Below are 27,523 nucleotides of genomic sequence, written 5' to 3'. Positions count from 1 at the left end.
AAGTGTCGGAGGAGAGGGGGAGGAGACCCATACTGCTGCTGGGGGGGAGGAGGTAGAAATGGATGATGAAGACGAGGAGACGGCGGGTGTGGAGGAGAAGGAGGAGGAGGAGGAGAAGGAGGAGGAGGAGGAGGAGGGGAAGGCGGAGGTGTCCCTGGTGGACCAGGGAGAAAGGTAAGCTTGATGTTTTTCTACTTTAGTGAAGCAATGAGCTCGTTGGACTGGTTAGGACATCGCTCTTCCCATGAGTATTCAGTGTCTGACAGAACAGGAAGGCATGATATGTTTAATACACATAAGGAATGGGTGTAACAATAACACATAACATGGATAGAAGTGTAAAACACATATATAGCTGCATTTAAGGGCTTTCAAACTTCTCCTGCGAAGCTGCATGTTTTGAGGGTTGTGTGACTTTCATTCAACTACCTGTGTTCATCAGGGCTTGTAGATGTGAGTCTCTGTTTTATGATTGAGGAAGACCTTGTCCTGTTTTTCCTCCTAGCGACGAAGACATTTATGCATCGAAGGAGGATATGTACTCATCGCCATCCTCTGCGGAAGTCACACGTTAGTAACCCTTGGCAGAATTTATGTCACAACATATAACATATTTGTAGATCTAACTTTATGACTACGTCTAGCACTGGCATTACTCTATGCTACACTTACTATGCTAAGCTTCTGTATGCTATACTAATATATGCTATGATACTGAATGTTATGCTGCTGTATGCTATGCTAGTCTATGCAATGCCACTAGAAACTCTGCTACTGTAATCTATTCTTGTTTGTTATTTCTGCAATGCTAGTCTGTCTATTATAAGCTGATATTCAAAGCTATGCCACTGTACGCTATGCCCACTTATGTAATGCTAGGTGATGTGCTATACTACCATGGACTAACTCCCATGTCCTGTCTCAGCTCTGAAGGTGGAGGAGAGCTGCAGTCTGGCCCCAATGGTGGACCTGCTGTCCTACAGCCAGCGGGAGTGGAGAGGAAACACTACTAAGAGCGCCCTTATAAGGAAGGTCAGTAAGTTTCCCGATTCATTAATGCTAGGGATGCCAGGCGTTAGTTTGAGCTAGCCACACTAAAGGCTAGAGTGAAGTAAGTAAAACTTGTAAGAGCTAGCCTCTGCAAATGCTTGCTCGGCCTCGCTAAATTAAATGCGGGTCAGACCAGCTTAAGTTAATGCTAGTTAGTCCTAGCCACAGTGATGGCTAGTTAGACCTAGTTGCAATAAAGGCTTGTTTGAGCTAGCTCCACTTAGATGCATTAGCCTAACATTTGTAGGAGCTAACGATAGTTGACTCTTGAAGGTCTTTTTGGAAAGGGTTTCTCTAGTGAAATCCCAGTTGTGTTTCCATTACATATTAAGGACAACACTGTGGTCCGTTAGTCCAAAGTCCAGTCGTTTGACTAAAGGTGGCTTTGAACTGGTCTGCTGACTAGACACGATTTGGATCTATAAAATCCAGTTTTATAGACTTTTATTGAGACTGCCTTTTTTATAACTTTATTTCAACTTTAACGTGGTTCTGTTGTCGTTGGGGCGCTGTTCTTTTGAAGACCTTTACGCTGGTCCCCACTATATGAGTGTCTGCCTGTTGCAATGCTGTTGTCATAGTGATCCCGGTGTGTAGTGTGATAGTGCTGGTGATCTGACCTGTGATGGGGCTTTGTTGCAGGGCTACCAGCAGATGATGGAGTGGTTTGGCGGTGTGCGTCGTGTGCGGGGGGACAACTACTGCGCCCTGAGGGCCACCCTCTTCCAGGTCCTCTCCCAGACCACCCAGTCCCCCGCCTGGCTCCAGCAAGATCACTTCACCACGGTAACCGCACAGTGACAGCCACAACCAGAGTTACTGGAACTAACTGTTTTGTTAAGTATTTTGCTGGGTAGAAAAAAGCGTGTTGAGATAAGGGTTGTTAACCGATGACCGTTTGACCGATGGTTGACCGTATCAACGTTGACCGATCAATTTTGTCGCTTGTCGTTTAAAATATAAATTGGGATCAGTGTGGAGTTAGCCTGGTCCTACCAGAATCTCGTACTTCATTTAATTTGTACAGAGAGTCTGGACCTACTCAATTGACAAACGTTAACTCACTTGAAGGCGGGTGTCTGTTGAAGTTTAAAACTATCCCGCCTCCGAGGCTCTTGGTTCCATGTTTAAATGTCGATGGAAAATAACATGGGGGTTTTGAATGATCGTACGTGACAAACTCTGTAGGTGGCGAAGGAGTAAAAGCTGCTCAGGTTTTGAACCACACACTTTATCCATATGGATTCAACTTGGGTTTTGGATTGTTGGGGCCGTTAAAATAGTTAACTATTATTAATTCTGACCGGGGGCTAGTTCTGATCTGCGCAGACTTCATACGTCATACTAGTTAGGGAGGTGGGAGTTGCTCTACTAAGTTAGTTAACTACTTTAACGGCAACAAAAATCCAAAACCCAAGTGGAATCTAGGTGGAAAAAGTGTGTAGTTCAAAACCTGAGCAGCTTTTACTTCTTCGCCACCTACAGAGTTTGTCACGTACGATCATTCAAAACCCCCATGTTATTTTCCATAGACATTTAAACATGGAACCAAGAGCCTCGGAGGCGGGACTTATTCTTCAGAGGTCTATCACACGCCAAGGCTGTAAACAACCAATCACCATGCTTGAAGATGTCCGTCAACGAGAGCTGACTTTAACGTCATTGACCTCAGCCACTCCCTCTGTTCGCTGATTGGACGCGGAAAATTTAGACGGAGAAAACCCACTAAGATACCGCAGACCCAGACCTAGTACTGAAGGGAAATACAAATTGAGCGGAAGTACTTAGGCGGGCGGAGCCAGGCTACCGTGGAGTGTGTGTTGGTTTCACTTCACACAAAAAGACGATCAGATAAGGTGACTTATTGGAAGTTGGACGGACACTGCGTCTCACTAGCCCACTGTTTGATTTCTCCTCAAATCCTAATTATTCCCGCATGCGAGCGGCGGAGAATATGATCTCTAAATTATTATGGACAGTAAACTAAACGCTATAAGACTACAGTTAGCCATCTCATTCCAAGATCTATTTGCGTGAAGTGAAAATAATTATCCCTCACACTCAATATTTCCGTCTCCTCCAAACTAAACAAGCGGCGTCTCTTCAGAGCTGTCATTTTCTTAAATGACCGCGGCAATGCTTCAAATGAGCTCCTAACGCTGCCCTCCTCCGATTGGCCCCTGGTGAATCCCGCGCAGGGTCTCAGCCAGGTGAGCCCCATCTCAGACCATTGTGGGCGTTCGAGCCCGCTCTCTACACACGGTCAACTTGCAGTAAGCATGCCTCGTGTTTCAATTCAAACACAGGTCGTGCCGCGGTTAGAGCCACTGCCTCTCACTCGGAGATTGTGTGTGTGTGTGAGTCAGAGGCAGAACTGGAGAGAGATAAGCAGAGTTACAAAATAGCAGCTGGCTGGCGTGGCTCGAAAGGGCTGTTATTTCAAATAGCACATTTTAATCTGATACCGGTATTAACCGGTTAATGAGGCTCGGTGGTCGGTCAAGAATATTTTACATTTTCGCCAGCCCTAGTTGTGATGTTGATGATGCATATTGTTGCAGAGGTGAAGAACACATGACAGGGTCCTCTGGATCCAGTGTCACCTGGTTCCATCGGACACTGGTTCCAGTGGTGCTGGTGCCAGTTGCCCTCTGGTTCTAGTGGCCTCTGGTTCTAGTGGCCTCTGGTTCTAGTGGCCTCTAGTTCTAGTGGCCTCTGGTTCTAGTGGTCCTGTTTCCAGTGGCCTCTGGTTCTAGTGGTCCTGGTTCTAGTGGTCCTGGTTCCGGTGGTCCTTGATTCATTGCCCCCTGGCCCTGTGTCCCCTGGTTGATTGGCCCCTGGTTGATTGGCCCCTGGTGTGGTGCTCTGTGTGGACAGTTGCCTGGGGAGCTGGAGGGCCCTGACGGACTACTCAGCCGGTGGTGGTTTCCCGGGGAGTACCAGTCAGGAGACGGCCAAAGCAACGTGACCCAACGACTTAAAGGATACATTGAGCTCCTCAGGAAAACGGTATGACACACTACAGTTATGTTATAATGAGGGCTGTTCCTCTATTAAACTGTTTCTGACTAATCACATCATAGGCTGTGATTAAACAAAACATGAACATTGGCTGAGAAAGCCCTCGAATGGAGATATTTACATTCAAAAGACAGGTATTTTGCCAGATGTGTAAGGCATTGAATATAATTAGCTAAACTGCACCTCTTGTATATCGCAACTGTGACCTTTGGTCTAAATTAGCCTTTGCAGTGATGGCCCTTTTCCACAGGGGAGCCTTATCTAGCTCACCAACAGTGAGACGAGGCTAGTATCTACCCTATGAGGGGTCACCCATGGCAAAGTGCTGAATGTTGCCAAAGTTCTGTCCATTTTTGAAATGACCTGGAAAGGATGCTAGTTAGCAGGCAGACTCCATAGTGGCCGTACAGCCCCAACGTCGGTTTGGACGCGCGGTTCGCTCACTCCGTACGGAGCTTCCCTTTTCAGAGGTAGGCGACAAATCGCCGTAGAACAAGCGTGAGGATCGGGATGGCGTCACTTTTGGTTAGTGCCAGCTCGCGGAGCTCACACACTGGGACTATAAATCAGGTTTGACTCCCAAGCAATCGCTCGCTCTCGCATGGGAAGCCCAACGGCAAAGAGACATAGCCCAAACACCACACAGTAAAACCACTCCAAACCAGTTGGTCATTTACCCACAAGAGAATTAGGACATTAGGTATAAAAGGAGGGAGTGCTTTCTTTTAAAAACATAAAAAGAAAACAGCCCAAGACAACTCAAATATACTGACTCAAGAAGTGTCCGTTTAGTTTGGTAACTGTACTTGAGAGTTGGGAAAAGGTTGTAGCCTGGGGCTTGAAACGCCATAGTCAGAGCGTGGCCAGGGAGTTGGGCCAGCAGGTCAAAGTAAAAGTGCAGTCTTTAACCTCTCCTGCTGTGGTCACCGGTCCTGGCAGTCTTTAACCTCTCCTGCTGTGGTCACCGGTCCTGGCAGTCTTTAACCTCTCCTGCTGTGGTCACCGGTCCTGGCTCCATTAGGGCCCTGACACAGCGCTGGCCTCTAATTTGTTCCATATGGAGCCTCTTCCTGTCGGGCTATTGATACTACAGTCACAGGAGCCTGACTCGTTACTCACATTCACAATACTGTATAATCCTCCTGACTCAGTACTTACAGTCACATTACTGTATAATCCTGACTAGTTACTTTCACAATACAATGCAAGGCAATCAAAAATGGTGAGAAATAGACATAATGGGAGAGCATGAGCTAAAGTGCATCCAGGCTGTATTTTATTGCACGTATGTTGCAAATAATAAGATATTGTTAATCTAAATTGAAATAGAAATATTGAAGTGGGTATGATCCAGAGAGGGTCTTCAGAAGGACCCCGGCACAGAGGGGAGGGGCTAAAGGTGCTACACTTTAAAGAACCCTAAAGAATTGTTTTTTTGTTTTAAACATGGCACTAGGTCTTACATGAACTTCAACATGGTAATATACATTTGATCACTGTAACTGAAATAAGACCGTTCTATAGAGCAAACGGGTAAATTCAGATGTTTGCCATCTAACCCCTTCAAAACAAGGGGGAGGGGTAAGGGGAAGGGGTAGAAATGGGATTGGGCCTTGGTGTGAACGACAGTGGTTTAAACTGAGGGGCCCCAGGCCGGCCTTTATAACTCCTTTAGGCCCAGGCCAGGACTCTCAAGCTGCCCCATGTGTTCTGCCTCAGACCAGCCCAGCCAGTCTCTCGTCATTAAAACCAGAATGATTTGCCGCTGTTGGCATGTAGAGACCCTCAACGGCTGAGCAACGTTTCACAGGAAGGAGTCCATGAGTGTTCTTTGGTCTCTGTGTAAGATGTTGTTGTTCTGGGTTGACTGTAATACTGGGGATAGTTTTAGATGTTTTCCTGGGTTGAGTAACACTTGGGGTTATTTTTAGATGTTTTCCTGGTTTGACAAACACTGGGGGTAAGTTTTACATGTTGGGGTTTGACGATTCACTCAGCTCACAATTCAATACGATACACGATATTGGGTCATGAAGAAAATGTATGACTGAAAAAATATTTTCGCTTATTTTGAAGACACAAAATATGCAAAACAATGCCATTTGCCCTATATTTCCATTTCTTAGGAAACTGTAAACAAGATGTGTTATAGTGACATGGTATAGACCAGTCATACTCAAGTAGCGGCCCGCGGGCCTTTTGTGGCCCGCGGGGTGTCTATTAATGGCCCTTGAGCTGTTTTGAAAAGTTTTTTTAATTCTTAAAAATAAATAAATAAATAAATAAATAATAATAATCGTGCTGGGCGCTCTTATTTTGAAACCGCGCGCCGCGATCTCAATACGAGGCTGGGGGTTGCAACGATAAACAGATAGCACTCCAGCCCACAGACCGCTCCAGCCCTCCCAAACTCGAGGCAGACAGTCCATCTCAGCAGCAGTCAAGGCCGATTTAGACGCAGAGACGTAAGCACGTAATTTACACAAGGGACTTGTTTTAGACAAGTTTTGATTTACGGTTCCTTTAAGGTTCCTTAAGGATTGCGAGTATTGCAAGGGGATTCTCCGCCAGAACAGTAGGGGGAGCAACGAACGAATCTGTGGAAGTGGAAATCGCTGGCTTGTTTATATTTATAATTATCATAATTCGTTCTTGTGTTTTCTTCTTCTCCTTCTTCAAAATTCTTCATTCGCTTCTGTCACGGCCTTTTAAAAATGGCGCTATTATGCTGTAAAACCGGAAATGTGAGACTCCTGAAAGGATGTGGTTAGCTGGCCAATCACAGTCTTTGCGAGCTGCGTAGGGCCGTAGTGTTTTAGTCGCATAGTCAGGAATTTTGGCCGACGCACTTAAGCACGTAAGGGGGGATATTTTACCGCGCAAGGGGGGGTTATGTATCTTACGTGCTTACGCGTTACGTCTAAAACAGAGCATATATCGGCCTCAGTCACACGTATACCGACCGGCCCCTTGAGTCACTGAAAAAAAGATTTGTGGCCCCTCATCATTTCTACTTGAGTACCCCTGGTATAGACTAATCATCTTGTCATGAATGGAAATAAACAAAAAGTTTTTCCTAGACTATTCATTGTTAAGTGCATACTTATGTCCATAAATAAAGTATAAAAAAAATAATAATTACATCGTAAACCATCTTTTGGTCTCAACAACACATTTCATCACGTTTTAATATCGCAATATTTTATGGCACGAAATATCGTTACACCCCTGTTAGATGTTGTTGTTCTGGGTTGACTGTAACACTGGGGGTTAGTTTTAGATGTTTTCCTGTTCAACTCCAACACTAGGACTAGGGTTAGTCTCAGATCTTGCGCTTCAATAAGTCATTCAGCCGACTCTTTCCTCCCAGGTGACTGAGTTACGCTGTGGGCGATGGCGGCATTCCCTCCGTACTGCAGCTAGTTTAAACTTGCTACTAGCAGAGGAGCACTAGGAATCAGATTCTGGATACTGTGTGTCGGTTGTGTCTCTTAGGGGTCCAAGTGTGTAAAGACAGTTCGATTTCCAGCCTCAACTTGAGACCGTCTCTCAGCTGATCAGAGCAGCAGATGAGCGGAGGACCTTCCGCCGTCTCTAGACGGTGTCCAACCCTCAACGACGCAACGGGTCCCCTCCTCACCCCCCCCCCCCTTCCCTGACCTCTCCCCCTTCCAGTGGGCGGCGGCGGCGGACTGCCCCACGGCGGAGGCGCGGCGGCGGCTGTGCGAGGGCGTGTTCCAGGGCGGGCAGGAGGAGCTGGGGCTGATGGAGGCCCTCAAGCTGCTGATGCTGGGCCGCGCGGCCGAGCTGCACCGCAGCATGGAGCAGGGCCACGACGTCCCCGTGTTCTGCTGGCTGCTGTTCGCCCGCGACACCTCCCCCTGCCCGCGCACCTTCCTCACCAACCACCTGAGGCAGGTGGGCGTCAGCGGAGGCCTGGAGCAGGTGAGCCAATCACACGGGCCGCAACACAGTGAGGCACCACATGACACCCGAGACCCAATAAGAGTCGGGCCTCACTAGGTCCAAGCCAAGTACAGTGCTAATGAGTCAACGGGGCTCCACCCAGATGTATGACAGCTGGATGGATGATCAGCCTACCACTTGGTATAGACTACTGGGTACGTGCTGGACTGTAGCAAGTGGCACTTATTTCATTTATTGTATATAATGATATAATAAAATACATGTTGATCATGTGATTTAATGGTATGTGTCACCATGGGCCCCTGGAATCCTGGAGCCGTCCTGTCCTCTAATATATGAAGGCCGGTCAACAGGACATGAATTTGAGACCTCCTAAATGTGTTAGTGGTTACTGGCAGACACGCGCCTCCTGGTGCCCTGGTTAGAATACTTATTATGGGCTGGGAAGAACAACAAACTGCTTCCTGTGTGTGTTGTTGTGTGTCTTCAGCTCTGCCCATCCCCAGCTGCTCCTTGCCGACACAAGCAACCTTTATTTACCTTCTCTGATGTTTGGTTCACTTCCAGTGCACTGTGAAACATAAGTCATGTGATCGTATGGTGACCAATCCTGACCATTCCATGGTGGATCTCTCACACAACACCATATGCTGGGTCTGTAAGCCTTCAAGACCAAGTAGATAGATAACATGGAAAGCAGTTTTGCATCACATATCTTTATATATTTTTGTCCCGATGACGTTGTTTAGTTCAGGCCCAAGGCTGTTCTATTGTCTTTTCAAACAACGGTCATGCTTAATGTTCTTCAGCAGGAAGTTGGCAGTTTAAAAGGAAGGGATTAACGCGACAGAACATCTGCTGCTGCTGTTGTCGGTCCGTTGAGCAGACGGAGCGTGCGACTCGCAACCGGTTCCTCTGGATAATTCCAGATGAAGCGTACACTGGCATTCCACATGCGCCGTCGCATGCTCACACTTGTCCGGAGCTGCTGCTGCTGCAGGGAGCGTCGGAGTGTCGGACGCAGCGGTCCGGTTAATTGTTGTTTTCATGTCTTCACTGGGAGAGCTGGGGCCGGGAACAGCACTGGAGTACCTTTACTCCCACGGTTCTCATCTTCCGCAGCAAAATGCTACATTATGTAGGCTAGAGTATGTTGAGTTTGTTTCATATTGCAGGGCTTGGGATTTGTTGAATCTCTTTCTGAGGCAGTTTGTTTTTACTTTTTTTGACCTGAAAGTACTTGAGTGAAACCCTTGATTCACAAAAAGCAATACTCAGAGCTGCGTGTTCAGCTTTAGATGAGTTGCACATTCAGGCTTTGGTGACTGATACTTCTGCGCACCAACGGCTTTCACTTGGGTAAAGGGTTTCAGATGACTATTGGACGAAGTATTGCTTACAAAGGGGATTACTTTCATTGTAGTGGGCCAAATCCAGTGACTCACTGAGACGGCACATTAAATATCCTGTTGCTGATCTCCTCCAGTAATGTTTTATACTAATCCCAGAATACACAAACACACAAATCATAGAAAAACAAACAATAGGTACTACTGGTAATTAGTTTCGCTATGTGATAAGCTAAATCAAATCAAAACAAACGGAACCAAACAGAATGGTTGGAATCAAGAGCTCTCTACCATTTCAACGGTTTCTTTATTACATTTATTAGTAATCCTAGATAATTCAAAATCAAACATTTGATCATGCAACGCATAAGAACATTAAAATATTGTAGAACCTTGACCCCTCCCTAACTCAAGCAACGTTACCGGATCGGTCTTCCTCATCGACATCTTGCTCTTCTTGGAGAAATAGTATAAAACCCTATCTGAAAATGTGCTTATTACAGCGTTTAACATTAAGATTATTTTACGATATATTATGAATACATTAGTTGGCCATGAACATCAATAGAGTATTCATTGCAAATGTTTATATCAACTGGTAAATCTATCCAACTTAACATTAGCTAGTTAAATCTATTTTTTTCTTGTTCTCCGGTAACATACAGTAATCCTATCCTGTTTGTCACCCTGCCTGAGGGGGACGGCTGTACTTCTGCTAATGTTCCTTTGGTTGTCATGACTAGGCTAATGATTGATATCCTGTCATTGTTCCAGTTGCTGGTGCCAGGTTTAGTGGACCTGACAGCTTTGCAGAGGCATGTTACTGCGACTTCATGACATTTCATACAATTCTGACACAGTGGTGGAATAACTTCTTTTTTTATCTATAGGAGATTGTAAAAAAAAAAGTATTTTCCGACTAAATTAGCCAGGTAGTGAAATCTTGCAGCTTTATTGGTCAGATGGATGGGGGAGCCTCCTACAGTGTTTTGGGACACCATGTAACGCACTCTGGAAATTAACGCTACATGGGTTGGGAGATCCAGGGACCCCCCTGAGGAAGGGGGTACCTGCTGAGCTGTGGATTGACTGAAGGACCTCTCCGTCCCCCTGCAGGTGGAGATGTTCCTGCTGGGCTACGCCCTGCGCTGCACCATCCAGGTGTACCGCCTCTACATGAGCGGCACCGAGGAGTTCCTGACCTACTACCCCGACGATCACCGTGACGACTGGCCCGCCATCAGCCTGGTCACCGAGGACGACCGCCACTACAACGTGCCGGTCGTCATGGCGACAGCGGCACCAGAAGCAGCGCCCAGATGATAGGAAGAGGGGGTTGGAGGGGGGAGGGGGAAGCCTCCTCCTACCCGTCCACATCCTCAGGTCCTTCCAGACTCTGGTGCCATATATGACAAATGATGCAAGTTGTGTGCGTGCGTGTGTTGCGGCTTGTGTGTTTGTGTGACAGAACTATAAGCACATGCTGGCGAACACCCAAACCTATTTGTCCCCCCCCTCCTTTTTTGCCAAATTGAAGGACGGTCTTCTGACTCAGGCCTCTGCCGCCACAGAAGTACTAAATATCAGCCACCATGGGGGGGGGGTGCGGGTGCGCAGTGTCATCCACACTTGAGCCCCAGGCACAGACTTATGGTCTTGTCAGTCCCCTTTTCTTTGTGTCGCACCAATATTACATCAAAACTTTGGAATTTAGAGATCTGGGTGTGTTCCAACACCAGCTGTGTGTGTGTGTGTGTTTGAGAGAGCGAGTGTGATTGAGTGAGTGACAAACTGCCTTTTAACCAAGCTGTTCTTGGGGTGAGATGTGCCAACGTCCTACACCAGCCTTCGGCCTTGCAGTGCCGGGGCCCAGCTCAGTGTTTCCCCGCTTACGGACACCCGGTTTGGATGTGTTGTGGTGAGTGACCCTGCCCGTCGTCTATAGATACTCGGCGATGAAGTGATTTAAAAGATGCCTTGAAATGGTCCTGTGTATGTGAGCAGGCCGCCGAGGGATGAAGGGTGGGGTCTGAACCCGAGGTTGGGAACCACTGGGCGGGCGGGCTCCACGGTACTGCGGCCTCATGCGGTGCTCCAAGTTGCCTTAGATTTAATGCACAATAAGTAGGAGGGTCTAACGCGTCCCCGACCGCCAGGACGCCACCATGGCCCGCCTTTCAGCCGGTGGCGGAGAAGAGGACTCTGATTAGTCTGATCTCTTGGTTGTTTATTCGGGGGGGGGGGGAGGGGGAGAGTGGGAATCTAAAATGGGAATAAAAATAATTTGTTTTCCAAGCTGGCGTCCCTGTTTGTGCTCCTGTCTTTAGTACAGAGGCTGGAGGCGTGGGTAAATATTAAACCAGTTTATTAGCCAAACAAGGAGGCCTGTACATTATTTACAGAACCATGCGTGCAGAACAACAGCGGGCCGCTTTGGAAGGCAGACAAACTGAATATTCTAGAAGAACAAGCGTCTGAGAGCAGGGCCTCCCGCCCCCCCTCGTCCCTTAAATATACACGTAGCATCACCTATAGAAAACAATACTCTGTACATCGCTATGTCAAACACAAGTTGCACCAGCGAACAAGGCCCACCGTATGAAGTCAAACAAGGCCTTATCGGCAAGTTTCAGAGAAAATAATGATAAAAACGTAAAATATGTTCCTCTATTTCATAACTCCACAAGCACACCAGAGACAAGGTCCTCCTGTGTCCGTTGTTTTTTATTTTTTTTTCCCTTATCCGGTTCCCGGTAACCACGGCGATGTAGGAGGTGACCGAGATCCAGAAGACGTTGAGGTCGTTGACATGGGGTGAGGGGTCAACACTTGGAGGTGGATGGCTTTCTGTACAATGTGCGTCGGAATAGTTGAGGGATGGGGGGATTCAACACAGAAAAATACCTTTTCTCTCTTAAATAAAAATCGAAGAAAAAATGTAAAAGCGCTTCGTAAACATGGAGGTTCACCGTTCAGTTTTTCATCTGGATTATTTTTCGTTGATTATTTTTCAATCCAAACCAGTCCTGAATGCTCTTCCAATGTGTACTGGAACGTTCCACGGTCTCCCTCTATGGGGCCCGCTGAACCCCAAGGTTCAGGCCCTACTCCTGCTCATCTTCCTCCTGCAGCTCCTCGATGGCCTCCATCTGGCTCCTGGGGCTGACCTCGCTCATGGGGGCGGAGTCTTCCTCCACCACCAGCTCATTGGACAACTCACTCTTTCTCTGTTGCCGGGCGGGAAAAAAATAATTCAGTTAGGATAGGACTGGGAACAACAAACGGCAGTTTGTTGTTCTGAAAGATTAAGTTTAAAAGGTTAGGTCGTAACTACCAAATGAACAGTTTCAATGGTTAGAAAAAGTAAAGTACCCACCTGTTGTCTGTAAACGTAGCACGCTGCTATGGCAACCATTGTAGACTCTCCTATGAAACCAGCCAATAAGGACCCAACGCCAAGCGTGGCCCCGTGAACGCTGAAAACAAAAGAAGACGAAGGTGAGGAAGAACATTGAATGTTTAACCCCATCTAGCGCTGCCCTCTGGCTAGCAGTCGGTGCTCGTTCTGCTACTGTGTGGTTTTGTTTCTATGTGTTTGTGCACACATTGGTCATTATAACAGGGTTAGCATGAGTCACCAGAAACTATCTTATCCTTCGGAGGATCAGGCAGCCCTGCTAGCATACCTCCAGCTAATCTCATTAACTCATTAGCTTGTTACGTTAGCGAGTCCATATGCTGTTCTATTACCAACGCTGGAGGCTGTTATGGAAATGTCTATTTTTAGGTTAACAATTGTTATATCTTTCCTTCGATGTAAGGACATTACATTGTGGGGAAGGGGGTGACACTGTATTCAGGGCTCACTGCTAGAAACAAGACTGCTGTATGCATACAAAAAATATGCATTTCTAACTATTGTGTGCTGTAGATGGTTCATCTGACCTAGACGCAAAATCTCAAAGAAATTGCCATGACTGAAGGCTTTCAAGTTATTCACATGTGATACTGACCAGGTTAACTCGCCACTAATTTGATATGTGCAGATGTACTGCAAATTACGAGTTTGGGGATGTTAATATTCTCAGCCACTTCCTAAGTCACTTTGGAAGTTAGCAAGGCTATGAGCTATGTAGCTAGAATAATAAACAAGTTAGCTTGAATAAAAGCTGTGTTTGCTAGTATAAAAGGAAAAAGATAAGAGAATAAAATATAACAGCTGAGTAATCAATGATAGACGCTGGGGTATCTAGGATCAAAGTTTGTGGTAAGTTGGCGAGGAAAAAAGATCTCAAGATTGACAGATTTTGTTTAGATAAGTGAAGTAATGCTTTAGGATTTCACTGACCCCTGTGTGACCCCATGGCCTTGACCCTGTGACCCTGGGGTGGTCCCCTTCCCTTGAGCCCCCGTGACCCCAGGCTGACTCACCCCATGTAGGGCAGCACCACCAGGCTGGTGATGAGGACGATGATCCTCAGGATGGAGCTTGGCGCCAAAACAAACGTCTTCTTCAGGGTCATCAGCCAGCCGGTGAGGTGGGCCCTCACCGTCACTACACACACACACACACACACACACACACACACGAAGATCAGCTCACTGGTCCAACTTTAGCAACTTGGCACCCACAGTTAATGAACTCGTCCGGAATGAATGTAACAAATCGGCGCTAAAAAGACTCTGGACAAACACCTCATCGGCCACAGGGTTCAACGCCCTCGTCAGTCTGCAGCTGCAACATGCTGTCACCACAAATTAATCAATAATCCAACGTGCTCTTTAAAGTGCAAACTTCAAAATTAATCAGTTTTTGAAATCACGAGTAAGAGTCAGATCAGATGTATCATGGAAAGGATTAGGCCGATGACAGGTCAACTCCAGTCTACCAGATGATACCGTCCACCACCCTCTCTTGTGGGTAGGATACTCCCACATTGTGATATCACAATACATTGGAACCGGCTTTTAATGGCTGAACTTCTTGAAATAAGGGCAGTTTTGAACACCTTGACAACTGTATGTTGAAGATTATCCAGAATTCCTACCTGGCACAGGGAAGAAGGAGAAGATGCGTAGCGGGACAACGCAGAGCTCCGCAAACGAGTACTTCACCCCGATCACGTTCACCAGGATCTTCTCGGAAACGTTAGGACTCCAGAACACCACGAAACACAGCTGGAAAACACAAATGAACCCAATGAACTAACAGACAAATGAACTACAGCCCAAATGAACTACAGCCCAAATGAACTACAGCCCCGAGGATCTACAGCCCAGAGGAACTACCCAACAGCGCAAATGAACAACAGCTTACATTTTTCAGAATAGCCCAAATTAACCACGTAACCCAATCGACCTACAAATTAACCACAAACCTCCCCAAATTAACTAAGTTTCTTTCTGAAAACCTGGCCCATCTTCCCCTATTTTTGATGAAATAAGGTGTGATTATAGTTTAATAAATGTTAATGTAATTCAGGAACATGTCGACACAGACTTGCGTGCTGAAGAGGTTTCTGTTTTGGATTTTTGTGTGATATGTAAATAAACCGTCACAACCGTCTTATTACTGAATCAGTTTCTGCACTGGAGGGGGTGCTAGGGGAGCTTGGGATACGTCTGATTCAGATCCACTGACGGCAGGGGAAATCAACCCCCCCGCAGCCTGTGACAGGAGGCGGGGCCTTCGTCCTCCCCTGTCAGACCTAATCATCGTTGGAAGCCATGGATGCTGCCCCAGACTGGTTTTCCAACATGACTGTTATGATCGCTTTCCTTGTTGTTGTCATTCAGCAGACGCTTTGACCCAAAGTAATGAAGGTGCGGCTTTGGGGTTTGGGACATCTTGCTCTGGGATGCCTGCAGCTGGTGCGAGGACATTGGGGATCAAACTCAGAACAATGGAGCTGAGAGGCAGTCACGAACGCCTTCCTGCACATATCCTCGAGTTATTGCACATTGTGCACTCTGAGGCTGCGGGGCTGGGTTCTCCTCATTAATCCGCCGACCCGACAGAGCAGGTCCGGACACGCTGCCGGTCGGGCTGGGCCGGGTAACGCAGCCCAGCCCCATCGCTGCCCTCTAGGGGCCCGCCCTCCTGGACTTGTTGACAGTGTGGAGGGCCTGCGCATCTGGTTCCGTCTCCTCCTGTTTGATCTAAATACGCTCGAAGCCACAAGGCTTCCTGTCGGGGAGCAGTGCGTGGTTTGTTCTGACCTTGATGCGCGCTGGGTTCAAGTTTAGAACAGCCCTCTCAGGAACCCATCCATCACATCCTGATCAGAGATCTGATCATCTCCAGACGCAACCACTTCAGCCTTAAATACCGTCTTTTAGCATCTCTAGAAACCACCGAGCAACAACGACAACAACTAGAGGCACCTGAAACTTTTGACCTAAATTCCACCCTAATGTTTCCGCCTCTCCTCTCTCTCTCTCCTCGTCCTTCCTCTTCCCTGCAATCCGATTCCAAAGCTTCAGGTCTACTCTGCAGGAGAACACGACGTTCAACTGAGCTGGGAATCCTAGACCCGAGAATGAACACACACACACACACACACACACACACACACACACGAAACCCGAGAAGCCGCGCAGCCTTTGTTTACGAGCGCTATGCCAAGCATGAGGAACACGTGGTTCACAACACTGAGCGCACCAATCCAACACCTGCCTCACATTTATTTTGGAAGGCTTTAACCTTGGTGTTGGCCCAGTGACCAATCAAGAATACGTTTTAGTCCCTTACCTAACTCTTAGGATTGATCGATGAGGTTGAGAAACACCCCATCATTTTAATAGTTTGATGTTGTTTTTCTCAATGTATGACTACCAAAATGGTACCTAGAGTTACCTTAAAAAGCGCTAAATCCTAGCTTTAATGGGTCCTCATGTATAACAGACCACAGGTACCTCAAACCATGACACACCCTGCTTCCTTCAAAATAAAAGTACAACAATAATTCCTCCGAAATAAAATCTGGCCACACAGAAGAACTCAACGTTAGGACCCCAAAGAGACGCAGCAATAACAACAATGCGGTGCCATGCCAACCCGCATGTTTGTAGCATCTTAGGGTGTCGTTACCGTGAGAGAGAGCACCACACAGCATAATGTGAACTTCTTGATGTGCGTCTTTGTGACCAGACTCCCAGCACTCAACTTGTTGCTCGGGTTGTTCTGTTGGGTGAGAGAGAACACAGAGAGGGTCAGGGTACTGAGTGAGGGAGTGAGGTGAAGTTCAGTACAGCGGCTTTTGTCGTTGGTAACAGATACAATCGTTAAAGGGGGCCTGTCTTACCTTGTCGAAGGCGGGGTAAACAGCCCTCAGCTCAGTCAGCCAGCCGTAGGGCATGTGGCCCACGGGGTAGGTAGCAGTCAGGACCGCCACCGCCTAAAGGGGGGAGAGAGGGAGGGAGGGAGGGAGAGGAAAAGTTTGTCGTTTTTCTACCTCATCTTCATTGCCATGTTGTTGAAACATTCATGACCATAAAGCCTTCTAAACTTGACCTTGAGAAAAAGACAGAGAGAGAGAGAGAGAGTGAAAAGCCACAGACAAAGAGATAAGAAAGACAGACAGGGGGAAGTAGAGAGAGAGCCGCAATCTCATCTTTTTATTTGCTGTAAAGCAGGAAACCTTTTTTTTTACTGGTGTTTAAGGAAACTATTGACCTCAGAATAAATCCCGCACCATCAAAGCACTCTGTTTGGCGTGTGTGTGCCAGTGATTGTGTGTAAAACAACAGGCGTTGTGGGGAACAGTAGCAGTGTGTTCACAGCGCTGGGTCCCCTTGCGTCGCCCTAACGAAGGCCTGATCCACCGCTGCCGCTGCCTTGTCCACCAGTTCCAGAGCGTTCTGGTAAACAGCTCTGCTTTGTCTGCGGCCGGGAAGCCCTCCGTTAGCCAGAAACCTCCAGAGGGAGGCCCTCCAACACTATGTAACGCTGTCCCCCTACTGCTCCAACCCCCCCCAAGTCTGTTCCCCTTCCTGAAAACAGCCGTAGTCCTGTGCCCTCGCTCTAACCCACTGGTTCCCAACTCACTTTCACTAATCACCACGTGATTCACTCATTGTTTTTGATTCCATTATCTAGTACCAGCTCTGCTATACTCTCTTTTTGAACCAGGTACTTTTGTTTCCTCTGCCGATAGTACCTGCAGAGAGTATCCCCTCATTGTTGAGGTCATCATGGGGTCACCTTCCACACTACACACAAAGGAACAGTGGAGGAAAACGAAACGATGTGGTTGATCTTCCTAGTTTGGCGGGTATAGGAGCAGTGATGACGCTAGTGGCAAATCTCTCTGACCAATCAGTAGTCCTCAGTGTTTTCAGGTAGCTGGTACCATCAACAGCTTTTCCAGTAGATTCAAGTCGAGGTCAGCTACAGAATCATCCCCAGGGTGGCCCCCCAGAAGGTGGGGGCTCCCATGTGGGGGCTCCCCGGTGGCGCCAGGCCCCCTCTAGTGCTCACCTCGGTGGCAGCAACGCTTCCCTTCAGGTCTCGGGAGACGAAGAGGTTGACGATAGGTCTGCTGATCCTCTGGGTGGCCAGGATGAGGGCCAGGGGCCACCAGAAGCTCAACATCTTCTTGATGGTGGCGTCGCCCTGCCGGGGAAATCAGACGGTTAGGCCGGAGACTCATCTGTGATGTCTAATGTCATGTTTTACTGCAGCTCGTATTGGACGTTTTCACTCCCTTAACCTTAGTTTGGTATTCATTATTACTGTTAACTTTATGGCTTTATTCTAGCTATGCAGTTGACCTGACTTGCCATAAGAATTTCATTGGAATGAATTACACAGTGGTAAACTCCACATCGGTTGATAAAAACAACAATGGTCCTTCCAGGTTTGTCGTAGTAAAAAACCAGCCTTCCCAACAAATGTATTCAGCATCTAATCCAAACTCAATTAGAGTTAAACTCAAACCTGATGCATTTTTTCAAAGCCATGGTTAGGATTGGAGTTAAGGTTTGCACTAGGTTGGAGGCTAAGGGTTAGAGCTAGGGTTCGTGCTAGGGATATGTTTTAGGGTTAGAGATAGAAATATGACCAGAGGTAGGATAAGGGTTAGGCCTATGAGGTTAGGTTTTAGGATTGGAGTTGGAGGTAGGGCTAGGTTGAGGGCTAGGACTAGCGTCAGGGTTAGCATCGCGGAGAGGCTATCAGGGAGGGTCTTACCCCGACGTCCATGCCGCTGGAGTCTGGGATGTTGTCGTGGATGTTGCAGTAGTAGCCCAGACCCACGATGGTGAAGCGGACCAAGGCGCCCATGTAGAGGGACAGGATGGGTATGAGCATGGGCTCCACACACTTCAGGTTACTGTGGAGCAGGATGGCCACGAACACAATCTACCAAGAGAAGAGCACGGAAGGTTACTGTGGAGCAGGATGGCCACGAACACAATCTACCAAGAGAAGAGCACGGAAGGTTACTGTGGAGCAGGATGGCCACGAACACATTCTACCAAGAGAAGAGCACGGAAGGTTACTGTGGAGCAGGATGGCAACGAAACCCAATCTGCCAAGAAAAGGACCACACCCTGGGGTCAACAGACCAGGGAATTGCATCATGGACCAGACAGATTAGATTACTATAACTAACTCTGTGCATTTCTTATAATGGATCAATTCAGCATCAATCATCCTCAGTTTGTTGGCCAAGGTAACCTCTGCTACAATAAGGGTTGCAGCGGTAATGTACCAGACGACGCCAGAACTGATTTTAAAATTGGCTGTCTGTGGAGAGGGGGAAGAGGCATTACCTGGGCCACGACATCAGAGATGGAGGCGGAGCCAACGATGACGCTGTACTTGTGCTTCAGAAGGATCCCCGCGTGGATCCACGCCTTCAAACAAACAGAGAGACGGAGATAGGGTTACTTCCTCTGGAGACACAAAGCTCTTCAAAAACTGTCTTTTCATGGCTGATAACGGAACAACTATAGCCTCGATAATGGAAGAAAAGTCAACATTGAAGACAGGGCCGAGATTGGTGAAACTACGGGAACCAAAAGACAACCATGTTTGATTTGTTGGCAAGATTTCAAAGAAGGTGGTACTTTCAAAAACATTGCTAGGCCGTTTAAAAATGTATCTAGAAACTGGGTTAACTAGTTGCTCATTATAGTTGATACACAGGAACTACGGGTTTGAGTGGCAAATATTCAGCAACTAGAGTACTAAATGGGTATCTAGTAGTAACTAGTCAACGAGCTGAGGTTCACCATGGCGTCGAGTAGCGGGAAAGCAGCGAGGTAGAGGAAGGCCCGGCGCGTCTTGTTGCCCACAGAGTCGTCCACGTGGTGCAGCTTGTTGATGATGTAATAGCCCAGGTCCGTCTGTGCTGCAGCAGAGACAGGAAGTGGTCGACATTAACTCACCACCATGCAGGAATACCACTGTGGCTTCACTGTAGTAATGATCACAGAAGACAGACATATATACACATACTTCATGCTGTGCGTACGTGACCCAAGCTAGACAATATTTTAAATGCGTCTCAACTTGATTGTTTTAGATAAACAAAAACCAAACAAACACACCAATTACCACATGGGAGTTTTCGACCTAAAAGCAACCACTCCACCATTTAAAACTTTTCTAAGCTCAACTTTGGCTCACATTCAGTTACCACGGGTTTTGTCATGTTTTCAAGAAGTAAAAGGGTTACACCCAGGGCCGTCGATAAGGGGTGAAAGGTGATGACGATTCTAGGGGCCCACAGCCCAGGGGGGGCCCACAAAAAAAAAAAAATTTTTTTTTATTTTACTACCAGCCCATAGTACTACCATAGCGCCCCCCCCCCCGTCAACAATTCAGCACAGGGGGGCCCATCAGTAAATCTTGTCTAGGGGCCCAGGAATCGTAGCAACGGCCCTTACACCACAAGACCCCTTTAATCCAATACATCAAACAGAACCTGTAGGAATGCATCGTGGGAAACTGAATCAGTGTGGCTGAAAAACGCACCGATGAGAATGTGTAGGACGAAGGCTATTATCCCGGCGGCGACCATGCAGAGTACGGCCTTGCGGCGGTCCCGGCGGCTGTTGACAAACACCAAGCCCACATTCTTGAAGTCGCTCATGGGCCCTGTGAAGAACTTCATCAGGGAGTAGGCTAGCCCATAGCTAGCTAGCATCTCCACCGCATCCTCCTTCACAGTGGCTATGCCTCTGTTCAGAGCCTGGGAAGGGGGGGGGGGAAGAGAACCAGACAGAGAGAAGGAAGTGAGACAGCACATTTGGAGCAGGCAGACCAGATGCCGCAGACATCATCATGACTAGGCCTTTCTTTATCACAAACCAAAACACACGTTTGGCTTTTGAAGATAAATAACAGGCAGTTTGAATCGGTTTGTGGGGACATTGAGGAAGAGGGGTTGTACGAATCAATAAAGGATTTATTTGTTAGTTAATTAATTAAATAAACAGACTGTCTACAGGAAAGATAGCCGAAAATGGAAACATGACAAATCAAGCGTACCAGTAAAAAATAACAATACGCCGCTATCAACTCATTCTGTCTCCGGAAGTGGAAAATCCAGCTGCCAGGATCCAGCGGGGAAAATCTATTTATAGCAGCTTACATAAGCCAAATCCCTTCCTTATGTACTCTCGCGGGGCTTTAATTGAACGCCGTCTACTCTTAAACAGAGTATCCATAGCAAGATAAACAGTCTGACAGGATGATGGTCATTAAGGAAACCGACTGGCGATTTTTTAGCTCATAAGGACGACCCGCCATCTCTCTCTGTCGCTCTCTTAAAAAAAAAAAGGCCCAGACATTTGTTTGCCTTCTAATTTGAATCATGGCCATCGCTAAACCGGTTTTTGTAAACATCAGATTTTCCCCAAGGACTTTAAATGTTAATAAAAATCCCAACCCGTATTCATTAATAATTTTTGATGACAATCAAGCCTCGTTTAAGTGGTCTTTAAAGGACCGGGTATTACAGGCGCCCTCGTACAGGCTCCATACCCCTTGTGTTGTTTACCCTGCCGTGAGACGAGCTACCGGTCCCAGAAGCCACCATCCATCCATCCATCTATCCATCTAACGGTCACCCCCCTCCCCCTAGTCACAACCACGACCCGAACCTACTCCAGGGCTAATCCTTTTATCAAAGGAAAAACACGACGGAATGTACGGATGGAAAAACAACACCACATTGATCTGATGAGGAGACTGCGGCGCGGGTCGCTTCGGACCCGCAGCAACACAACGAGTCCACGCCACACGGTTACCTGCTCGCCAACGTCGATGGCCACATTGGTGATCGCCAGCGGCACCAGAAAGCGCATGAGCGGCAAGTACGGAGTGAGGGATGGAAAGTCCATCATGGTGACGCCGCCGGGTTGTCAGGACGTGGGGCATCTGCCAAGGTCTTGATGGATTTAAAGAATTCGGATCGCAGGCCGAAAGACGCGATCGACACCTGTACTCTGGCGGGTTTGACGAGAGCCCCGGTCACCGATCAGACGACACACGTCGAGACGATCCGACACCGGCAGCGGCTCAGAGCGAAATGTTCCGTTGAACGGAGGCGAAGGTCACCAGAAATCGCCAATGAGCGCATCATTTTCCTCCAGAAACATGGTCTGAAATATCACAGCTTGACGCCCGGGATGAGAGGAACACAATGAAACACCTCAGACCGACGGAACCGAAGACATCGCTTGGCAACAGGGGGTTCAGAAGTGAAACCGTAAAGGTGTCCTCCACTGTCGAGGCTATTGTTTTAAGCCTTGCGTTTTATGGGCTGCGTTTGAATGTTCCTGGGTCTGCTGCTCGTCCTCCACCCTCCGCCGACTGAAGTCACCGCACGTGGGTTGGCGTCGCGTGACGTCACATAACGATATAAACCTGTTATTTATCGCGTGTGTGAACCAGTCGATGGACAACATAGAGCAACGATGGGATTTATGTTGAGTTACCAGAACGTATTTCCCCGTCAACCTTTCACGTTTGAATGAATAACTTAAATATACAAAACCTACACAAATGAAGAAGACGTAATTATTAAGATAATTTAAGAAGTAGGTCTATAATGGAAAAAGTACACGAGCTTTTAGAAATGTGGTATGAACACGTACATTGGTGTATGCTTTATATAGATGTATAGATCACTTGACCTACTTGTGCGTAAAGTAATCTGTACGTTGTGGTCGCGCGGTGCCATCTAGGGGACAGATTGGTCCATTGCAACTCTCGCCTTAGAAATTGGGACCGTAATAATCAGTTTATAAAAAAACATAATTCAAATTAATCATATACAATATTTATTATTTCAGATTATATACACAAAGTGTTGTAATGATGAGAATTCGATGTATGGAAAATCTGCTTATGATATTTCCAAACGTTTTACCTTTTATAGCCATGAACTCAGCGGCCCTTTAGAGCAAGTAAAAACGTAAACATTTTGTCAAAATAGCATAACTCAACCAGCAAGTAGGTATACTATAACCACCACCATCTTCCGAGACTGGCATCATACTGTTGTACCGCAATGGAAGACTACAAACTCCTCCAATAGTTCCCAACTTCCATACAGTGCAAATATGGACATTATCAAGTCAGACAATTGAACAATCAAATCTGGATGTATGGAATTTACACAAGTATTATATGCACAAGGAAATGTCGGCCTGCTTAAAAGTTAAAGCAGATAAGCCCTTACAATGCTACAGATAAGGTTGCACAACAAAAATAACTATACAATACAATTTACAGTTACAAAATCCAGAACATTGGAATGTTGACATAGTGTTCACAAGGTAGCAGAGAGAGACTTTGTCATAAAAACACACACTGTAAGACCTTGCAATAAATACTTGAACTTGATAGAGAAGATTACATGTTAAAATGTGCACATTTTCGACATACATTTCAAATGTATTATTGCTGCCTATAACTGCCTGTGTTGAGGTCATCTTGCAGACTACAAGACTCGGTGGAGAATGAACCACAGAACATGAAGGAAACACCTGGAAACAACACACATGAAGTCAGGCCTACGTTACATGGTAGGCATGTTGTGTTCCAACAGAGCAACAAGGCTTCCAGGTGTGTGTTCTAGATTCAAGTCAATCATTACACAATACAATAATACAAATAGTTAGCAGGTAAAGCGATGGGAAAGTTCGGAGAAATACACATTTTCCCACCTTTTGTTTAGATTAATCGTAGGCCATTATGAGTAGGTTTGTTTTCTCCCCAGCAGAATTAACGTTGTGTAGTGATGTGACTTCATGTGATGTTGCTGTTGCCTTAGCCTACAGAGGGGAAGAGTTTAGGTGGATGAAGCTTCCGTTTTCTGTCCACTATTAATACACGTGATTCACCCCATCGCTTCCCTCGGCTGTCTAGACGGCTCCTCTAATAGCCTGCCAGCATGATGCATCCATGCACTCTCAAGAGTGACATGTAGGTCTACTGCCCTACAACTGAGTGGGGCCTGGTAACGAGAACTTGCCATCAAGTTCCTTTTTCTGTGTGGAACATTTCATTTACATTTTTAGACACACATACACACTTCTCTTATCGCTGATTCACAGTGTCCGAATCTAAAAACAGCAAAAGGCCCTTTGAAACTATCTCTTAAAGGTCATTCACAAAGAAGATACATTAAATGGTAGCTCCACCACCCAATCTCCCGAGCTAAAGCAACACCGGCATATTTAATGTAAACTCAAAGGTCCTGTGCTACGGTATGGATGATCACATACCCCTGGACGTTTCACAGGCCTGAAGAGCAATGGGAGAAGGGACGAAGATAGCTCTGCTCAGATCTCTGCTTACAACTCTAGACTCTAATAAATACACTGGACATTTTTTGTATTAGTCGAGGCATGGTAGTCTAGTTGTAAGTGTGTCTGACCTCCAGCTGGATTGGCTACCTCATTTTTAAGTACACCTAATTGATTAGATTCAACCTAGACTTGGGAATACAATTTAATTTTTGTATTTTTCAATGTCGGACGCTTTGGCATTAACATGTGTTGACCACCAAAGTTGAGAGAAATTTGATGTTCTCAAATGAGCTGGTTCGCTGGTAAGCTCAAAGGTCTCATAGACCGAAAGTTCTGGTTTCAGGCCTGATTGTGACTAGTCTAAGTTATACAATTGCCTAGATAAGCAAATAGATCACTTTTGATATTCACCTTTTTCATTATATAGGTATTAATTAACAGTTAAAGGTTGGGTATGGAATTCTCTTTTTTGGCCATTTCTGCAAAATTACTTGAAATCCTTATCATAACCCACTTACAGCCACTGAGTTCAAAGTAGGTCAAGTCAATCATCTGTGGAACGGGCAGGGCTCGAAAAACTACAGCGAATGATTTCCAGAACCACTGAGTAGCATTGGACAGTAAGTACGTCAATCAAACGTTAGTACTGCACTCCCCCTCCCCCGCTCTCCGCGCGTGACCCCTTCGTGCACGTACTCAAAGCTCGTGACCCAGAGCAAGCTTCTGTTTGTTGTTATCCTGCGGTAGCTACTGCAGCTAGCTAACTAGCTAATGGCTCGCTCTCGTGCATCTTGTGTTCGCGCTCGTGCAGGATTGCTCGTCCATGTACTTGGACTGGGTGGAGTCAGAGTCAGCGTTGAAGGAGAGCGGGTAGGACCATTTGAGTTGTGTATTTTAAAAAATCTGCTGGCGTTTCGCAAATCCCATACCCAACCTTTAATAAAAGTCAGCTTGAGTCAGTTATACTTCTCCATCAAATAAAACATTTAACTAGAAAATGCGGTGAGTGTTGTAAAACAAAGTGAGGTTGAAAATATTTTTTTAATAAAGCCACACAGATTAAGACATAAAGAAACGATAAATGGCCAGTAAACAATGTAAACATGCGCACCATTTAAAGGTCCCATGACATGAAAATCTCACTTTATGAGGTTTTCTAATATAAATATGAGTTCCCTTAGCCTGCCTATGGTCCCCCTGAATACTCTATGAACAAACCAAAAAAACAACAAAACAGCCCATTATTCAAAAAGTTATTTAATGAATATTCAAAATAAAAAATAAAAAAAAATCAATGACAAACAAACATCTTCAGGAATTATGAACATTAACACTAATTAACCCTATTATTAAGAACATTACAATAACTTTTGTCCTTATAACTCTTTGCCTTTTCTTGGTAGCCCTCCACTCGTCTCAGGTGCGTAGCGCAGCCCCTTCTGCAGGGCACCCCTGTACTTCAATTCAGTCAACTTGTGGTCAAATTGACGAGCAGCCACTGTAACAAAAAAATAAAATAAAAAAATCTTCATATATTAAAGCAATGGCACAGTTTATGTCTACTCCGTGTCTCGGAGCAGGGCACTGGTCATTTTCAATGTCCATTAGCTTGAAATGATGTCACTGATAGGCTGGTGTCAGAACTGTCCACAGGCACAGACCCCCTCTGAGACGCAGAGCGACTAGACAGAAGAGGTGCCAACCTATTGTGAGCATTAGAGCAGTGGTTCTCAACCTGTGGGTCGGGACCCCCGCATGAATCTGGTGGCTGTCCCCAGATGACAGGGAAGTGACAATTTAAGGACTTTTAAGAAGTTTTTAATACCTCAGAAAAAAGAAGAAGAAATAATACCATTAATGCATCAAAAGTAATCAACAAATTATGCTATAAAACCTGGTCAAACATTGGCCAAATTGTCATATATAGACAATTCACTGAATATAATCATTCCAAGATGTACAATGACAATAAAAGCTTAATCTATTCTATGTTTGCTAGCGGAACACAGGCCTGACTGACACCGCAGGACGCTGGGGTCATGCTGCATTCAGCACTCACCTAATAAGTACTTGTTAGCTATGCAATGTACACTTGCATTTATTATGAAGTTCAATTTGTGCAGACATTTGGGGTAGAACATAACACCTTTGTGCTGGGCGTCAAACACACTAGCCACTACACTACCAAGCCAGTTCCTGATTATTATAAAGAATCTACCTCATAGGCTATCTTTTGTAAATATCAAACGTACATGATAAAGAAACTTATTTCTTACGACACTTTGGGAATCAAACTTAATTACTAAGCTCTTGGTCAAACACAGAGCCACTAAACTAGACAATAAACTCAATGTAATTATGGAAGTAACTCAAATATAATCCTTAATCACTCTCATAGGAAATAAAATACATATACTGGCCGTCGCTATGTATTATCACAGCTTGTCACTTCTGTTGAGAACATCACCACTTTACTTTTCAGTGGCCAACACGTTTATTTTGGTAGGGCTTTACAGTGTCTTAAAATAATATCATATACAAATAGTACCCTTACATTATAGGTGCTCTGCAATTGCAAGTACACCATTGTATGATATTTTGTTATTTTAATAAAGTGTAGCATATATATATAGTAGGATATAGTAGTATAAAGTATTGGAGTATGTATAAAGTATAGTAAAATAAAATGCAATTGAGTAAAAAAGAAAAAGTATAATTTAAATTTAAAACAAAGATCCAGAGAGATCTTTCTTTCCTAAACCTGAAACCAAACCATACAACCAAAAACCTGAATTCAAACCCTAACCCTGAACCAGACTCTAAACCCCAAATACAAAAACTATACCTGAACCAGACCCTAAAACCAAAAAACAAAACCTATACAAGAACCAGACCCTAAAACCCAAATACAAAACCTAACCCTGAACCAGACCCTAAAACCCAAATACAAAACCTAACCCTGAACCAGACCCTAAAACCCAAATACAAAACCTATACAAGAACCAGACCCTAAAACCCAAATACAAAACCTATACCTGAACCAGACCCTAAAACCCAAATACAAAACCTAACCCTGAACAAGACCCTAAAACCCAAACACAAAACCTAACCCTGAAACAGACCACTAAAACCAAACCCAAAAACCAATCTTAAAATACAAAACCCAGTCCTAAAACCAGACCCTAAATCTTAACCAAAAATAAACCCAAATAGGAAACCTTATCCCAAAAGCAGACATTAAGGCTAAACGAAACCCCAATACAAAACCCTATCCTAGAACCAGACCTTAAAACTAAACCAAACACTAAAACCAAAACCATCCCTAGGGTATAAGGTTTCCTATTTGGTTTAGGTTTCATGGTTCGATTTTTGGATTTAAGGATTAGTTTGAGTGTTAGTCAGCTTTGAGC

General features: G+C 45.8%; 2 protein-coding genes across 2 annotated transcripts; one reads left to right on the top strand and one right to left on the bottom strand.

The window, feature by feature from the left end:
* The first annotated feature begins 43 nt into the window (after positions 1–43).
* LOC130376944 (ubiquitin thioesterase otulin) lies at positions 44–11,586 on the top strand. The gene is made up of 7 exons (XM_056583876.1): positions 44–174; positions 506–570; positions 926–1,032; positions 1,693–1,836; positions 3,928–4,059; positions 7,747–8,016; positions 10,464–11,586. Exons 1-7 carry the CDS (start codon positions 59–61, stop codon positions 10,668–10,670), a joined length of 1,041 nt encoding a protein of 346 aa, XP_056439851.1. The 5' UTR covers positions 44–58; the 3' UTR covers positions 10,671–11,586.
* Positions 11,587–11,604: 18 nt separating this feature from the next.
* On the bottom strand, positions 11,605–22,257 carry ankha (ANKH inorganic pyrophosphate transport regulator a). The gene is made up of 12 exons (XM_056583875.1): positions 21,606–22,257; positions 20,329–20,545; positions 19,584–19,702; positions 19,122–19,205; positions 18,538–18,708; positions 17,827–17,961; positions 16,652–16,744; positions 16,438–16,530; positions 14,396–14,525; positions 13,779–13,902; positions 12,724–12,823; positions 11,605–12,574 (listed from the first exon to the last, which is right to left on the bottom strand). Exons 1-12 carry the CDS (start codon positions 21,699–21,701, stop codon positions 12,452–12,454), a joined length of 1,485 nt encoding a protein of 494 aa, XP_056439850.1. The 5' UTR covers positions 21,702–22,257; the 3' UTR covers positions 11,605–12,451.
* Positions 22,258–27,523: the final 5,266 nt, after the last annotated feature.

This window comes from Gadus chalcogrammus, chromosome 23 (assembly GCF_026213295.1).
Source record: "Gadus chalcogrammus isolate NIFS_2021 chromosome 23, NIFS_Gcha_1.0, whole genome shotgun sequence".
In the NCBI taxonomy this organism is placed as follows: Eukaryota; Metazoa; Chordata; class Actinopteri; order Gadiformes; family Gadidae; genus Gadus; species Gadus chalcogrammus.
Note: the sequence above shows the minus strand (reverse complement) of the source record. Positions and strands in the feature narration are given on the sequence as shown.